The sequence below is a fragment of the Pteropus alecto genome, unplaced genomic scaffold, assembly GCF_000325575.1.
Source record: "Pteropus alecto unplaced genomic scaffold, ASM32557v1 scaffold170, whole genome shotgun sequence".
Taxonomy (NCBI): Eukaryota; Metazoa; Chordata; class Mammalia; order Chiroptera; family Pteropodidae; genus Pteropus; species Pteropus alecto.
Genome location: NW_006429634.1, coordinates 1,156,741 through 1,174,637, shown reverse-complemented (window position 1 = coordinate 1,174,637; position 17,897 = coordinate 1,156,741). Strand labels below are relative to the sequence as shown.

General features: G+C 35.2%; 1 protein-coding gene and 1 pseudogene across 12 annotated transcripts in view; both read left to right on the top strand.

Annotated features, from left to right (window-relative positions):
• The first annotated feature begins 560 nt into the window (after positions 1 to 560).
• Positions 561 to 17,897, top strand: part of SCMH1 (Scm polycomb group protein homolog 1) — a 111,281-nt gene continuing 93,944 nt past the window's right edge. For 6 of the 12 annotated variants that reach the window (XM_015596474.2, XM_015596433.2, XM_006903988.3 and 3 more), the window contains exons 1-4: positions 562 to 664; positions 7,480 to 7,609; positions 10,397 to 10,465; positions 10,928 to 10,951. In XM_015596474.2, coding sequence (XP_015451960.1) covers positions 7,597 to 7,609; positions 10,397 to 10,465; positions 10,928 to 10,951 — 106 coding nt within the window. In that variant the 5' untranslated portion in view covers positions 562 to 664; positions 7,480 to 7,596. Of the gene's footprint in view, positions 665 to 7,479; positions 7,610 to 10,396; positions 10,466 to 10,927; positions 10,952 to 17,897 lie in introns of those variants that run through there. The other 6 variants (XM_015596405.2, XM_015596238.2, XM_015596327.2 and 3 more) reach the window with 4 other exon arrangements.
• Positions 17,659 to 17,777, top strand: LOC112469453 (annotated as a pseudogene).

Sequence of the window (17,897 nt, the reverse complement as noted above, 5' to 3'; positions counted from 1 at the left end):
GAAAGTGTGAGTCTTCTAACTTTATTCTTCATTTTCAAGATTGTTTAAGCTACCTGGGGTCTTTTGAAATTCCATATAAATTTTAGGATGGCTTTTATATTTCTGCAAAAAGCATCATTGGGACTTTGATAGGGATTGCATTGAATCTGTAGATCACTTTGGGTAGTATTGTCATCTTAACAATATTAATCTTCCAATTCATGAACACAGATGCCTTTCCATTTATATATGATTTCTTTAATTTCTTTCAGCAGTGTTTTGTAGTTTTCAGTGTACAATATGGCTGTTATATTTCTCACAGTAAATTAATAAATTAGTATTCTAGTTTATCCATCATTGTTTAATGACCTATAGATCTGCCCTCAAAAGTCTATTCTATTTTTAACAGAGTCAGGATTCCAAATCCACAGAGCTGAGGGAAGAATCCTGGAAATTGGAAACCTAACTAAATTGCTGCCCTTGGAAACCCCATCTGGGAGTCCAGACTGCAGGTTTCCTCTGATAAAAACCTAATTTCACTGCACGTCTTCTTTGATCTACAGCAGTTCACATTTCTAATTTTTTCTATCTTTTGCTTCTAGATTTCTCCATCTTCCTAAAGAGGAACAATTTCCTATTTGGTAAAACTGTGATGGTACCATGCAAAAATCAGATCCTCGAAAAGGTCAGAACCTGTGTTTATATATAATTGAAATCGAGAATTATCCTCTCTTAGGCTATGTGCAAATGTATGTGAATGTATGTGTCATAAAAAGTGATTAGAGTGAATAAAAGAATCTTACCCTTTCTTGCTAACTTATCCTGCAATTTTAACAAATTTCACAAATCGTTTATACAACTCTTTGTGGTTTGCAAAGTAACCTTCACATAATTATCTCATACAATCTTTACAGTAATCTTATCAAGTGGGTACTATTGCTATTGCTGTTTTATGGAAACAACGAGGGGTTAAGAGACTTATTCAAAATCTTGTTACTATGAATGGCAAGATTTCGTCCTAGATCTTTGCCTCTAAATCTTTCTCTTCTCACTATATCACAGATTCATAACTAGTATCAGAATTTAGTAGACATGTAAGTACAGAAGCTGTATGAACATTGGAAATAGTGTATATAGAAGCTGTGAAAAAAGTTAAATACCATTAATAAATAAAATCTCGATATTGAATGTCTAACATAATCTTTGATATGACTCCAAACACTTAGTATGGCAAATGAGGCTCTTCACAAGTTGCTGCCTACCTCCTTTTCTATTCAGATCTCGCTCCATTCCTGTCATTTGTCTCTATAGCTTATCCTATCTCTTTACATCTATAATAAACTGATGGCTGTTGTCCAAGTGCACTGTCCATTTCCATGCCTTAGTACCTTTGTACTATATTGTCTTTGCCAAAAATGTGTATTCATCTTTCTTCTGATAATCTTAGCTCAACTTCATCACCTTTATGAAGCTTTCCTCAGATCCCCAAGCAAAGTTAATCATTCTTTTCTGTTTTCCCAGAGCACTTTGTATAGCAAATCACTATTACAGTATAAATTTATATTATATTATATTTGTGTATTTGAATAGCTCTCTATCCTGTGAGTTCTTTGCGAGCATAGTCTGGAACTTATTTGTCTTTGTATCCTCAACACCTCAAATTACTCCTAGGTGTAACAGCTTTCTTTAAAGGATCTGTACATTAATCTAAGTAGGAGACTGACTACGTAAAAATACTTAGAAGCTTATAAACATATACAAATGAATATAGTACATGCTTGAAATAGAATAGTGGGATGACGACAGCCAGGCAGAGTTATTTAGAGAAGGATTCTTCTAGATCAGGGATCAGCAAACTATGGCCCATAGGCCAAATCTTGTCTGCTGCCTTTTTTGTAAATAAAGGTTTATTGGGACATACCCATATTCATTGTTAATGTGTTATGTATGGTGCTTTCATGCTAACAGTCTCATAAAACTGAAAATATTTACTATTTGGCCCCTTACAGAAACAGTTTTTCAATCCTTGCTCTAGGAGATGGGTTTTGAATAAAGGTATGAAAAGAAGAGGAACATGAATTGATGAAGCATGAGCATATATCATAATGCAATGAGAACAGGCCATAGTAGTAGATATGCTAAATAAGAAAGTTCCACTTTAATCCAGTTTGTCGGAGAGAGTTATGTTGAAGAGATGAAATGTCAGGAATGCTTTGGATTGAGAAAGAGGGAATGTAGAAATCCAATGGAAAGAAATTGTCAAGGAAACATTCCGGGCCTGTAGTAAAGTAGTTTCCTAAATAGTAGCAAGGCATAACGATGATGATGATGATGATGAAAGAGAAGGAGAAGGAAGCAACAATACAAATAAATATTGATTGTCTACTCTGTGCCAGATACTATTCTAAGTGCTTTATGTGTATCCTATTTAATCCTCCCAGCAACTATATGAGGTAATTACTGTGCTGTCTTTATTTTGCACATGAGGAAACCAAGGCACTAGGGGTCAAGTTACTTGGCCAAGGTTTTACAACTAATAAGTGATAGAACCAAATCTGAACCCAGGCTGTCTGCCTTCAAAGTCTTCATAATAGAGGAGGGAAATCTGGAGATTAAAAAAAATACCCTTATTAGTAAAAAAAAAAAAAAAAAAAAAAGTACCCTTCAGCTCAGAGTAAGGTAATTAGTCTTAGTAATTAGGAAGTGTGCCAAACCATCATAATAAGAGAAAATGAACATACCATAGAAGAGAAATGTTGGAAGGCAAATAGAATACTATGGATTAGGCATAATGGGCAGGAAAAGGAGGCAGATGCCTTATACAGTGAGTCATGTTATACAGTTAGTCATTAAGTTTAACCCTGATGAGACAGAAAGCTGTTAACCTTCTTTACACACATGAAAGTTCTCTTAAAATGCCTAAAGAGCCGGCATACACAATTGAGATAGAGATTAGCAGTGATGGCTATCTTTTCAAGGAGGTAGGTGGCATTCAACCTCCCCCCAGATATATTACAGTCAGTTCAACACCCTACCCCCAAATATATTATAGTCATATGTCGAATCATAACACACATCATTCCCTGTCATTCCGTTTTGTTCCCCTAATAGGACGTGTTCCCATCCAATTCCCTATCACTGCTGTGGCAAACATTTATCCTCTTGGGCCACTTTTTAAAAAATGTATGTATGAATGCATTAAAGTAATATATATTCATAATATATATGAAAGATTTACCAACAGAAGTATAACAAATGGAAAGGGAAAGTTTCCCTCTTATTACCATCTTGATATCACAAGAGAACCTCTATTAAAAGTTTGGTTTTATATGAAACTACCATTACTGATGGAAGTATGAGATTCCCTCATGGGTATTGAGATACAAAAAATATTGAGGATCATTTCCCTAAGGCCAAGATCCACTGCCAAGAATGGAAGAAACTTCCTGGGGATCTTCATCATTGGAAGTATAAGCAAAGACTTGGTAGTGATGTTGGAAGGTTCAAGCATTGGCTAGGACCGTTGAAATTGGAGGCAGGAGGAGACGTTGAACTGAATGGCCTTTAACATTTTTTCCAAACCTATAGTTCTATGTTACACCAATAGACTGATTACCAAGCACAAAGGAAAAGACACCAGTGTGGCTTTGACATGGTTGACCTGAGTGGAGGACAAAGTACAATACATAAAATTCAAGTTTATAAACACGTTACTTTGCAGCAAACATTTGAACATAAAACTCTGCTTCTGAAGTGTGCTTACTGGAATGAGGAGGAGATGGAGGAGGAGGGAGTAGAGGTGGGGGGTGGTACAGCACTACTTTTTTCATGAAATCAGATGTATATATGTCTGCCAGGAAGTATGATGTAGCACCATGGGTACCAATAAACTTTTTTACTGTTCAGAAAGCATGAGCCAGAAACTTTCTAAAAGGCATTAGCTTCTCCTATGCTCAGGATCACTCCTCTGTAATCTTCTGGAAAGGGTAAACAGTATACATAATTGAAGTCTACAAGGACAGCCTGTAAGACAAAGGGAATTATGGCTTCTCTGCATTTTCATTAGCCACTCATTGCTAGCTGCTTTGCTTGTTAAAGGAAATATTGATGTTCTCTGGGGGTTCGTCTCTTGGTGTGCACGTGCAGAGATGTATAATTGCTACAGAGCGAGTAGGGGGAGGGATGATCACCAAGGAGAGATCTGCTCCAGCTTCTTTGTTCACATCTGCCACATGCGCAAGACAGGATTTATTGCTCTCTTTGAGAAAGTGATTGCCTAGCTTGCTTCCCCTCCCCCATCTTCTGGTGGATCATCCCAGAGGAATATTACCATCTTATCACACTTATCTCTAAATGGATCAAAGTAAATGAAGAACTGGAGGCAGAGGATCAGCTGAGAGGTGCTAGGAATACTTGTTAATAAGAGAGTGGCTAATCAGTGGTATATCCCAGACCAGTCCCTGTCTGTCTCCTGCCTCCTCTGTAGCTTGTCCTTTATGACCACAGTGGGGGCAGTTCTACTCCAGCTTTTCTGATTTAATCTCTGTGCATATTGGCAAAAGATTATGGCTTAAAACTACAACAGAGGATCAGCTGAGAGGTGCTAGGAATACTTGTTAATAAGAGAGTGGCTAATCAGTGGTATATCCCAGACCAGTCCCTGTCTGTCTCCTGCCTCCTCTGTAGCTTGTCCTTTATGACCACAGTGGGGGCAGTTCTACTCCAGCTTTTCTGATTTAATCTCTGTGCATATTGGCAAAAGATTATGGCTTACTAAAACTACACCTGTTATCTAACACTGAAAGAGATCTGTTCTGTCTTAATAGATTTTCAGAAGTACATTCGATGATTCTTTTTTCTATTTTTTATTAGTGAGGAAAACATCCTTCATTCCCTGTTCCCTTCCTCCTTTCCTCATCGCCCTCTCTTTCTCACTGGTATGTGCATGTAAGCCTGTGTTACTTCTTTTGTATTTTCTAAGCTCTATGAATATTTAAAACACAGTACTTATGGATATCCTCTATTTAATCTAATTTTACTTCATTAAATCGCAGACTATGCCTGATCTTATTCAAAACCCAGATCAAGCTAATAAACATTAGTACTTCAGTTTTTACTTTAGTGAAACCACATTCACATGTGGTTTGTAGTTCTTCCCAAGCTGGGCTATTTATGTTAGAAGCATTTGTAAAGTTTCTTTTTCATGAGTTTGTTTTTGAAGAGAGATACTGTTGTTAAAGACATAGTTTGCATTCAAATCCTGCCTTTTCTTCTGACTGTATCCTTTTAGAAAGTTATTCAACCTCCCTGGATATCATTTCCTCATTCACAAAAAGTTGTAATGATACCATATTAAGTGGTATCATATTGGAGAAGATTCAATGAGATGGTGTTATTGAAATTCTTAGTGCAACATTTGGCACATAGTAAACACTTAAAAATAATAGCTATGTAATGCTAATAATAATTATTATTACTATCGTAATACACAAATGATCATTTATAACTGAATTTTTTTAATATCACAATATATGAAGAATTTTTTCTACTTTTTCTTGCTTTAGGTATGACCTATTGTGATTGTTTTGTCACATTTTGAAAGGATGCTTCCATAGCCTTTTAGATTTTTATATTATGTATTATCTTTCTCTCAAGGGTTTCCAGAAAAACCAGGATCTTTATATTTGCTAGATCTGCACTATACAACACAGTAGCCACTGGACACATGTGTCTGTTTAAATTTAATAAAAATTGAATACAATTAAAAATGCAACTCTTCAGTCACACTAGCCACATCTCAAGTGCTAAATAGCCACATGTGGCTAGTAGCTACCTATTAGATGATGCAGATATAGAACATTTTTATCATTGCAGAAAGTTCTGTTGGTTGGCATTGCTTTAGGTATTACTAGTCTATGCTCTTGCACTCTTTTGTCAGAAATCAAAGAGGATATAAAAGACTATTCTCAGTGTTTCAGGGCTCTAGACATGGAAGGATTCAGGTTACTCTTCCTTTTCTAACCGCAAAGTGTCGTAACTCTGTTTTGAAATAAATACTGGCACTTTCACTTCACCTGAGAAGATCACATTACCATAATTTTTAAAGGTCCCAGTCAACAGGTGAGAAGAAACCAAAGAGAGAAGAAGCAAAGTAGAAGTAATTCTACAGTCAAATGCTCTACTCCTGAGCTGTACTCTCATGACCGAGTAGAAGAAATTCTAGCAGATTATTTCTAGAGTAGTTATTCAAATTGTGAATATTAGAATCTTTAGGGGCTAACTAGTAACAGGTGGTTCTAATGTCCTTTTTATAAGTACATTGTATTATTCACGATCTGAGTTTTCCCTCTAGTAAACAGCAAGTTTTTCCTTAATAATTCTGATTATCTGTATTATGCACTTTTAAAGCCATTTTTTTTCATTTGTTCTTCACAACTGAGTGAAGCAAGTAGCATTAGATTACCATTCCTGTTTTACTCATAAGAAAACTTAGACTCAGTGCAGTTAAGTTACTTGCCTAAAGTCTTTAAGGAAAAAAGGCTTTAATGGAAAATAGAATTGAGATTCTAAACAGGATAAAATTTTAACTTCAAATTCAGTATTTTTTGTTTCATTTTTATTTTGTTTTGCTTTATTTTACAAATTAGACAGTGATAAAAGAAAGAATGAAGTTTCTTTTGGGCAACTAGAAAACTCACTAGTGTTGCATGGAGTGTTCTCAGAGAATTGCTACAGCCTCATTTGTCCTATGACCATGTGTATTAGTCAAGGAGGGCTGCCATAATAAAATACCGAAGGCTGGGTGGCTGAAACAACAGAAATTTATTTTCTCACAGGTTCTGAAGCTGGAAGTCCAAGATCAAGATTTTAGCAAACTGGTTTCTGGTGAGGCTTTTCTCCTTGTACAGACAGCACCTTCTCGCTATATCCTCACCTGGCCTTTTTCTCTGTATGTGTTTGTAGAAGGAGAAAAAGACAGGGAGAGGGAGAAGGAAAGAAAGAGAGAGATCTCTGGTGTCTCTTCCTCTTTTTATAAGGATACCATCCTATCAGATTAGGGCCCCACCCCATGACCTCATTTAACATTAATTATTTCCTTAAAAGTCCTGTCTCCAGATACAATCACACTGGAGATTGGGACTTTTAACATATGACTTTTGTAGGGACACAGATCATTCTATAACAACATGTTAATGGTTTTTTTTAGTATCTTGATTTTCTGGCTTAACCTGGTTAGTTGGAAACTATATTTTAGTATTTGTGTGAGACCAAACGTAGGAAATATCTATATTCTTTATTTCTGTGGATATTAAGGCTTAGTTGAATTAAACCTGTGATACTTGCTATAAGGTACTGTCCCTGAGATATTCTAATTAGCAAAAAAATTGTATCTAACTGTCCTACTTTTCTTATAATGTAGCCTAACTTGTTAATAGTTAAAAATCTCAGTACTTTACAGAGTAATAAGTGTCCTCCTTCCTCCCTACCCCCATTTTACAGATGGAGAAATTAACATACAGAGTAATTAACACGTCAGAGGTCAGAGCAAGGTACTGGTGGATCCAGGGATAAATCCCAAACTTCTTAACTTGTTGACCAGTTTTTAGTTCATTGACTATGCAGCCTAGTGGTAAGTATCTTTTTACCCTCCTATTATATTGGTATTTAATTTTTAAGAGTACATTCCTTCTAATTATAAAATAATTGTGAAAAATTTTAAACATAAATTCAATTATGATACTCTAATACCTTTTATCTCTGTCAGTAATTTTTAAGCTTGATCAAGTTTGTAATTCTCAGTAATGATTTAGAAGAGAACAAAAATGGCAGATTACTAGAAAGATAGGAGACATTAAACCAGGAGAGAAGGCCCACACTTGGAGTGGGACATTGACCAGTGTGACTGGAGTGTAGTGAAAAAGGGAAAAGTCATAATAGATAAGATCAGAGAAGTGGCAGGAGCCAGATCCTGCATAGTAAGGTACTCTTAACTCAGTGGAAAGATGTTGGAGGTCCTTATGCAGCTAAATGGCATCATCTGTTTTATGTTTTAAAATGCCCATTCTGACCCCTGTGTGGAGAATAGGTTAGAGTAGGGCAAGAGCAGAAGCAGGAAAACTAATTAGCAGACTGTTGTACTGTTCCAGATAAGAGGTAGTGGTGACTTGAACTAGAGTGTGAGTGGTGAGATGAAGAGCAGTAGATGGATTTGGGATATGGACCAACAGAACTCACTGATGGATCGGATGTGAATGTAAAGGAAATAGAGACACCAAGGATAATTTTGATGATACTTGGTTTGAGCGACTAGGTGATAGAGATGCCATTTACTAGTTTAGGGAAGACAAAAAAAGGAACAGGTTGGCAAGCGGTGACATTCTGTTTTAGCCAGAGTGTTTCAAACTGTTAAGTTTGAAATGTCTGATTGATAATATGTAGCGATGGCCTGTAGGTAATTGTATATGTGTGGAATTCCAAGAAGAGGCCACTGCTGGAAATATAAATTTGAGAGTAATCTCAGTGGAGTGGTAAGCAGAAAAACCCTTTTTGAATGAGGCAATAATGTGAGGAAGTGAGGAGGCAATGACTATAGACAACTCTTAAAATAAGTTTTCCCATGAAGGAGGGCTGAGAAACAGAAGAATGTAGCAGAAGGGATATTATGTGGAATTAAGAGGGTTGGGGAGGGAGGTGTTTGAGTTTTTGTGTGTTTGTTTGTTTTGATAGGAGACGATGGAATAGTAAGATATAAATGATCTGTTAGAAGGGGAATACTTGCAAAGTCCTTAAGAGGATGAGAGGAAATGGGATCTGGAGCAAAAATGGAGGGTTGGCTTCTGATAAAAACAGATACTTCATCCACAGCAACAGGAAAGAAGTCAGAAAGAATAATGAATAAGTAGCTTCATTTATTCACCGGATATTAACTGAACACTTACTACTATACTATGCACTGGGGATATGCCACTAAACAAGATCAAGTCTGTACCTTCCTGAAATGAGAGGCATATAGGAAGATCCTATCCCTTATTTCTGTTTTCTCAATGAACCCTGAATTAACATCATCCCCCTAAGACTGAAGGTGAGAGAGGGAATATATGGAGTATGAGGAGAGAGAAAAGGATATGAATTTTGTGTTATTTATTTATTTATTTGGAGTATGGAAAAGAAAACTTAGTAGAAAATGTGCTGTGATTTCTAGACAGTGTTAAGTAGCATTTGAGAATTATAGCCCTGAATTTAAAGTGAGACCAGTGAGCTCGCATTCTTCAGCACTTGTGAACTCTTGGGATAGGCTTGATATAGGTAGATAAGTGGCTTTAACCAGAGTTAGGATTGAGGATTGGAGGGAGTTAAGTGTTTACCAGGGAGTGATTTTAATGAAGGACCATAGAATCTGCCCTGTATATAGGAAGAGAAGTGAAATAATGATGGGTGATTGATAGGTAGAGTCAGTAGATGAATCTAAATTCTCAAACAAGGAAAATGTATTTCTATTGCATAAGTAATGTATTCTCCTTATAGAAAATTTGAAAATATTTAAGATTAGAAAATAGAAAGAAAGAAAAAACAGTACTACCACCCAAAGATAACCAGTTTATATTTGCTGTGTTTACTTCTGTCTTTTTTCTAATGATAATTTGTATTAGTTTGCTAGGGCTATCATAACAAAGACTACAGACTGGGTGATTTCAACGACAGAAATTTATTTTCTCACAGTTCTAGAAGCTAGAAGTCCAAGATTAAGGCGTCAGCCATATTGTTTTTTTTCTGAGTCCTCTCTTCTTGACTTGTAGGTATCCATCTTCTCCCTGTTTCTTCATATCATCTTTTCTCTGTACCTGTGTCCAAATTTCCTCTTCTTATAGGGATACCAGTCATATTGGTTTAGGGCCCACCCTGATGCCTTCATTTTAACTTAATTAACTTCTTAAAGACACCATCTCCAAACAGTCACATTCTGAGGTACTAGGAAGTGAGGACTTCATCAGTGTTGAGGAGACACAGTTCAGCTCATAAAGGATTGTTCTTTGTTTTTCATTTTTTACATAATTGTTATTATTCCATGAATATAATTTTTTATTCCATATTTTACCAGAAAACTTTATAACTTAAACATTTTTCTGTTATGTTGTTTAGCCTTTATAAAGTTCACTTGCAAAATATTTTGCAAGCGAATGTATTCCAGTATCTTAATCTGTCTTCTGTTCTAAACATTTAGATGCCTCCCCTTTTTTATGTATAAACAACACTGCAACTTTTAAAAATAAAACTTTTTTTCTGTATTTTGGATTATTACCTTAGAAAAGAGTCAGAAGTAGACTACTTTATTGAAAACTATAGATGCATACTGCTAAATTGGAGAAGTATTGAATCTTGTATTTTCTTGGCACATGACTTTTCTCTTTTCCCACAGAAATAGACTGGAATGATGTCAGAAAACACAAATATGGTCACTTGTCAGCGTGTGCATCCCAATATCGAGGTAAGAAAAAAACTCTGTTTAGCATGGAAGACTTTTATTTAACATCTCTTACCATAAAACCTTTGCTTTTAAAGGTCTGAGTATACAAAGAACTCACTGGTTAAAACAAAAACAAATATTGTCATTTATAGAGGTATCTGTCAAAAGCAATGTGCTTTGTTTTGAGTTGGAAATCAGGAAACTTAGATTTGAAATACAGGTAATCTCAAATTAGCTTCAGAGTTTTAGGCACTTAGCTTAGCCTCTCTGGACTTCCATCATTTTAAGAGTTTACACTTGGGAATAAGGCAGAATTGGATGGTGTACTTTCACAATTACTACTTCTAAACTTGATATTTTTTAAAATGAGAGAATTGAACTGGACAAACTCTTGAGCCTTTGATTTACCCCAGAACTTCACTTTTGTATCATTTTGGTATGTTTGTCATGATGACTTACACTGTAACATTTTTTTTTTAATAGAAGCTATTGACATCCTGGAGCTAGGTAAGATATTTTTCTTGTGTTTCCGTTAAATAAGGAGAATCATTAAGCCAGGGATTAGATTGCAACTAGGAAAATAATTCTGTGTCTGTGACTCATAAACTAGTGGATCCTGTGCTCTTGTCTGCCTACTGAGCCCACGTAATTCATTTCAGCCGCCATGTCAAGCCCTCTTATCAGGAGGCCACAGACCAAGCTAACAAAAAGGGAAGAGAGAGGATTTAATTACATAGAGTACAAGGATAATAGGAACTGAACCAACTGAAGTAATTTCTTAATTTACTAAATCCAAAGCTAAAACAAACTTCCACCGTCCATAATTCAGAATGGTGGGATTTCCCCAAAATAAATTATTCATGAGAGAGATTGAACTGAAATTAAAACTAACTTTTTAAAAATTTTTTCAACTAAATAAAAACTAAACTACTAAAATATACAATAACATGAGTCAGATTAATATTATACTTAGTTTTCATCCCTGCATAGTGTACTTTAGAAGTAAGATTTGAGAAATAAAACTAGTATTAATATTTCTCAGCTTTCGGGTTTTCTGCATAAACATTAGTGTTTATAGAATTCTTTAAAATCCTTCTACATGTTACACGAATATTGATATCCTGGTGCCTTTATCAATTTTTGTTCAAGTATCTTTATATATTTTGTTACTGCAACTTCATGTGTTCAGCTCCGTTAGTATCATTGTCTATTTGCTTCCTCCTACCTTTTATTCCAATAACATATTACTTGCATTGCCCTTTGACAAAGGAGATAATGTAAAGTATTAGAACACTAGAGTAGGAGCCAGAACTTCTGGGTTCTTTGAAAGCCAACTCTGCCACTTAGTAACTCTGTGACTCTGATCCTTAGTTTTCTGACTTGTAAAATGGGAATAATAATCCATTCTGCCTACTTACAGGTTTATTAAGAAGATTACATGAGCTAATGATGTAAAAAGATCTTAAAAACTCTCAAATACTTTTCAACTTTGAAGGATTATTATTTTCATCCTGTTCAGCAACTATCCTCAGACTTTAAGTCAAATTTTGTGACATTCTTTGAAGTGAAGCATTCTGTGAATGTGAGCTGAAGAAATGAATGAAACAAAATCATGCAGATAAAGGGCCTAGCACTTGAAAAACAATAAACGATAGTCACTTTTTATTATTCCTAAAAAATTACCTTCTAAGGTGCTGGTGTGTGTTAGAAAAAACATGGACGTAAGAATCAGCAGGCCTTGGTTCAAATTCCTATTCCCCACTTGCCAGTTTTGTGAATCCAAGAAAATGACTTAATCTTTCTGAGCCTATTTCCTCATCTAGAAAATGAGAGTAAAACCTACTTCTCAGGTTATAATGAACATGGGAGCTATTGAACATAGTATAACATGGGGCTGCCAAGTGGAAGGCACTCAGTGATAGCTGCTGCTGTTTTGCATTTTGTTGCTTATGATAATAACAGTTATAGTTCAGTGACAAGGTATAAACAACCTGTTTTTTCACAGGGAATTGTGAAAAGTGGATAATCAATTTAACATAAAGTATATAAAGTAGTGTTCAAATTTGAAAGTGTATTTTTCTTTTGGGAATAGAGTTAGTACACCCAGGCATATCCTCTGATAAATTAATCCTATATATTTCCTTTTAAATAAATCATGGCGAGAAGCCTCAAATATCAAAAATGAAATAAAAATTAGAGGATTTTTAGAATCTTAGAGTTTGGAAGAGGCCTCAAAATAATCGAATTTGGCCCAGCATTTCAAAATCCAGAGTTTTGAATTTCTTATAAATTGTCTTGTGTTGAACTCAAAGTTGTTGGGGACTTATAACCTCCTTAGGCAATTCACATCATATTCAGACAGATAATTATTGGGCCAATATCTGTTTCTTTGTAAATTCTTTTAGTCATACTTATAACTTTTAGGGCCACACGGAATAGGTTTAGTTAGTTTTTCAGTCACCAGCCTCTAGTTATTAGAAAGCAGCTCTAGGGACTACCTTCTCACTGCCACTGTGTTACTTTCCTAGTGCAGGCTACCATCATCTTGTACCTAGATTGTTAGAACAGCTTCCTAACTAGTTTTTCTGCCTCCACCTTTTCCCTCCTCCAATCTGTTCTTCACACTGCAGACAGAATGACTCACCCTAAACGCTTCAATGCCTTTTATTATTAATGTGATGTGTGAGGTTCTCTGATACCTGAACACTGCTTTTATCTACAACCTCTTTTCTAAACTGTTTCTTTAAACTCTATCCAGTAGCCATATCAAAAGATTCACTTGTTAGAACTGCTTTTTCTCACTTCTAGATTTTTATACATACTTTTCTTTCTTTCTGAAACAAACAAAAAATTCCTCTTTGGCTGACTCTTAGAGGTTCCTCTCTCTGGGAATCCTTCCACAAACCCTCTAAGGGGCTCCTGTAGTATCCTCGTCTCCAAGGGTAGCACTTACCAGAGTTCATAATAATTGGCTGTTTGGGCTCTGTCCCTCACTAGACTATAAACCTCTATGAGGATCAAGAACAATATTTTGATTATGGTTGTGTATCCAACACCCACACAGTGCTTTGGTATACCAGGGGTCCCCAAACCCCAGGCCATGGACCAGTACCAGTCACTGGCCTGTTAGGAACTGGGCCACACAGCAAGAGGTGAGTGGTGGGTGAGCAGCAAAGCTTCATCTGTATTTACAGCCGCTCCCCAGTGCTAGCATCACCGCCTCGACTCTACCTCAGATGATCAAGCATTAGATTCTCATAGGAACACCAGTCCCTGGTGCCCAAAAGGTTGGGGACCACAGGTGCACACTATATATACCTGTTGGATGGACAGATGAAGAAATGGCTCTGAGACTTTGCTTTCTTATTCATGCTAAATATTCATTGTTCTTTCAGCTAACCCTCAGGTGACATGGCTTTGTGTTCCTTTACCATGTAGATCACCATTTAGACTTTGGTTTATTCTATTTCTCTCAAAGTATAGCTCCCAAAACTAAATTTAATATCCCAGGTATAATTTTACTTGTCAAAAAACATTAAGACTATTACTTGCTTGCTTCTTTTTATTTGCTGAACTTTTATTTAACCTCTGTTAAGTTTTAGGCACTGTGTTAAACAGAAATGATTTTTAAAAATTAATATAAGATAGCCCCTATCTGAGAAGAGCTCACATAAATAATTAGAATGATATAATGTGATGAATGTGAAAGTAAAGGTATGAGCATGATGTTATAGGAGATAGGGAAATGGATGGTTTGTTCTGGGAAGACAGGTAAAATCAGAAATTCTCTTTTCAATTTGGTGTTTTATCTTTAGATAATCTATTCACAGATATCAAACTATTGATCTAAAAAACCCATGGACAATGTTTTGAGAATGAACTACTATGTATCTCATAAACTTAGCTTTGGACATTTTAGAATCACTGTGTTTTATTCAAATTGGATGTGCCACAACTTATTAATCATTTGAAAGTGTCAAGAAAGCATAGAGTTAAGAATATGACTTATGAAAAGGACTTGCGTTATCAGATATTTAAATTGATCATGAAATTATATGAAATAAAGTACTCCTGGTGCTGGAATAGACTGATAAGAGGAACAGAATATAGAGTCCAGAAATAGATTCAAGTGTATTTAAGAAATTAACATATGGTCGAGGTGACATTTCAAATCAGTGGGGAGGAGATGATTTATTCAATAAATGATGTCAAAGCACATTTGTGAAATAAAGGTTAAAAGGAAAGCTATATTTTTGCCACATTTGTCTCACAAAATAAATTACGGATAGATCAAACACTTAAATGTAATAAAATGAACCTTGAGAAATCCCGGAAGAAAACATGGGTTAACATTGTAATATTGAAGTGAGGAGAGCATGATATGAAAATGAAGAAACTATAAAAGAAGACAGAAATTTAAGGGCAAATCCTATCAGACTGAGACAAATGTCTTCAACATATTTGATAAAGGACCAATATCCTTAATCTATAAAGAACTCTTAGAATCTGTGAGAAAATAAAAGAAGACTTTGTGAAAAATGGCAAAAATAAAATACAAACTGACTAATAAGCCTAAAGAGATCTTCAACTTTATTAGTAATCAAAGAATTGCACATAAAAGTATAACATTTTTTTTTCCACTGGTAAGATTTATCAGAATTATAGAAATGGATAAAAGAATTTTAGCAAGGATAAAAGAAACATGGTTTTTATGTACCCTTGGCAGGAATTATATTGCATCAAAATAAAATATTACTCTTTGTCCATTAATCTCACTCTAAGGAATTTGTCCTAAGGAAACAATCTTAAAAGTGTTAAAAGGTATGTATACAAAGATACTCATTAAAAATTACAAAACACTTAAATGACAATCAATAGTATTTAACAAATACTATCGTTATGTAAATTATGGTACATAGAAACAGCTGAACACTTTTCACATAATAATCTTGGAGTAGAATTTCTGGTCTAAAAACTATGAGTGTTTTTATTGCTCTTAGGAATTTGGGTTGCACACTTTAGATGGAATAAAGTAGAGTTCTTGTAGAGGAATGTGGCTAGAACAGTAGCCATGAGTGGAGATACCTGACATGTCAAATTAGCAGTAGTTAAGGAAAATATTTAGCAGTTGAGACATATTTAGAGAGATTAGATATATTATGTCAGGGATCAGTGGGTAGAGGTTAGGAGAAGGCAGACTTTGACTGACTGTAGAGGTTAAAGTCTGTCCATTTGTACCATTAAACAATAGTGAATAATGAGTTTCTCATCATTGTAAGTATTCAAGGCACTGGAGGAACCTTTCAGGTCCTAACTGTTGGTTGGGTCAACTCATCAAGATTCCTTTCTTGACCATCCTGCCTAAATTAGTGCACATGTTCTTGGCACTCTCTTTCCTGCTTACCTTGCTTTATTATTTCTTTATTTGCAGAGGGCCAGGAATTGTACAATTATTATCTGGTGTCTCTGTTATCTTCTGGACCAACTGATATATGTTCGTTTGTTTATTTATTCTCTCTCTTCTCCTTATAATGTAAGTTCCATGTGGACAGAGACTTTGGCTATTTTGTTCTTTGCTATGTATCACCAGTGCCTAGAACCGGGCTTGGCATATAGTGGGTGCTCAGTAAATATTTGTTGAATGAATGAATATTGGAGAAAGGGATTCACACATTCAACTAGGTGGATCTCTTATGCTTTACATTTTGGGGAACTCTTACTTTTTAAAAAATACTTCTATTTAGTTTGTAAGTCTCTTCAGGGCAGGGATCTTATTTCCTAGTACATGTAACTATCATGATGTGTATGTTATAGTTTATAAAACACTTTCATTAGCATTATTCAGTAACATAAATGAGATGGCTGGCTTTTTCTCATCTGTAAAGTCTCAGCTCAAATATTCCTTCTGTAGAGCATCTGTCCATAACTTTAAATATATATCCGATGAGATATATATTTAACAGCCTGTCCCTTAAGATAGTTTCCATTCTCTATTTATCACATCACATTATTTTAATAACTTTAAGTACTTGTCACTTATTACTTCATTTGTTTGTGTGTTAATTGTATCTCATCATGCACCAGAATGTAAATTCTATAAGAGCAGGTATCTCTTGCCTTATTCTAGCACTTCGAATTTGATACATAGAGGATACTCAGATATCAGTTGAATGAATAATTGAAATCACTCTGTAAATTATAAAACATACTTATATTAGTTAATAATGTTAATCTTCACAATAATTCAAGACCCTAAGTATAAATTAGATTTCCCTGTTCTACATTCCCAAAGCAACCTATACTACCTTATTAACTTAAATTTATCATAATTATACTAGATTATGTGTTTTGTTATTTATTTAATATCTCTGCTTATCGCTAGACTACAAGCTCCATGAATTTAGGAACAATGTCTATCTTGTTCCCCTAACATTTAACACAGTGATTTTACACTGGGAAGTTTGGTAAATATTTATTGAATGAATGAGTGTATGTACAGTCTTGTGAGATACATATTATCTCCATCTTTAGATGAGTAAACTGTTGCTTGGATGGATTAAGTAATTTATCAAGATAGTTATTTATAGAAACAAGACTTTAACTAGCATCTTATGACTCTCAATATCACATTCTTTCAACTACACTAGTAGTTTCTAGACACAGATGTTAATCAGAATTACCTAGCGAGGCTTTGAAAATACAGATTCTCATACTATACCCATAGTCTAAATGAGAACCTCTGAAGATAGGGCCCAGAGCTCTGTTTAAAGAAATGAGAAAAATTATTCAGGAGATTCTGATGATAAGCCACATTTAGGAATCAATGATAATATACCAGGGGTTGGCAAACTACTGTTTGGGGATCAAATCCAGCCTGCTGCCTGTTTTTGTCAATAAAGTTTTAGTGAAGCATGTCATGCTCATTCATTAACAGATTGTCTATGGCTGTTTTCACGCTACAGTGCAGAATTGAGTATTTGTGATAGAGACTGTATGGCCCACAAAACATAAAATTTTACTCTCCAGTCCTTTAGTTTGCTTGGAAATATGGGAGACATGATGTTTGGATCCATTATGAGCATTATAGTAGGTGCTCAGATATTCTTATTGAGTCAATAAAATTTAACTTATTTTGCAATTTACCTGATAATAAGGGACTAAGCCTTATATAGCCTGTGCAGTCAAATATAAGAGAGATACTAATCTAAGTATGATTCAACAACCATGCCACCCTGAATGTGCCCGATTTCATCTGATCTCGGAAGCTAAGGAGGGTCAGGCCTGGTTAGTACTTGGATGGGAGACCACCTAGGAATACCAGGTGCTGTAGGCGTTAAAAAAAAAAAGAAAGACTATCTGATGATTCAAACCAGTCAACCCTCATAGTGGGTGAACTGTTTTTCACAGAGATTCCTTTTCATTCAGTTGGTAATAGGATGTTCCCTAAATGAGG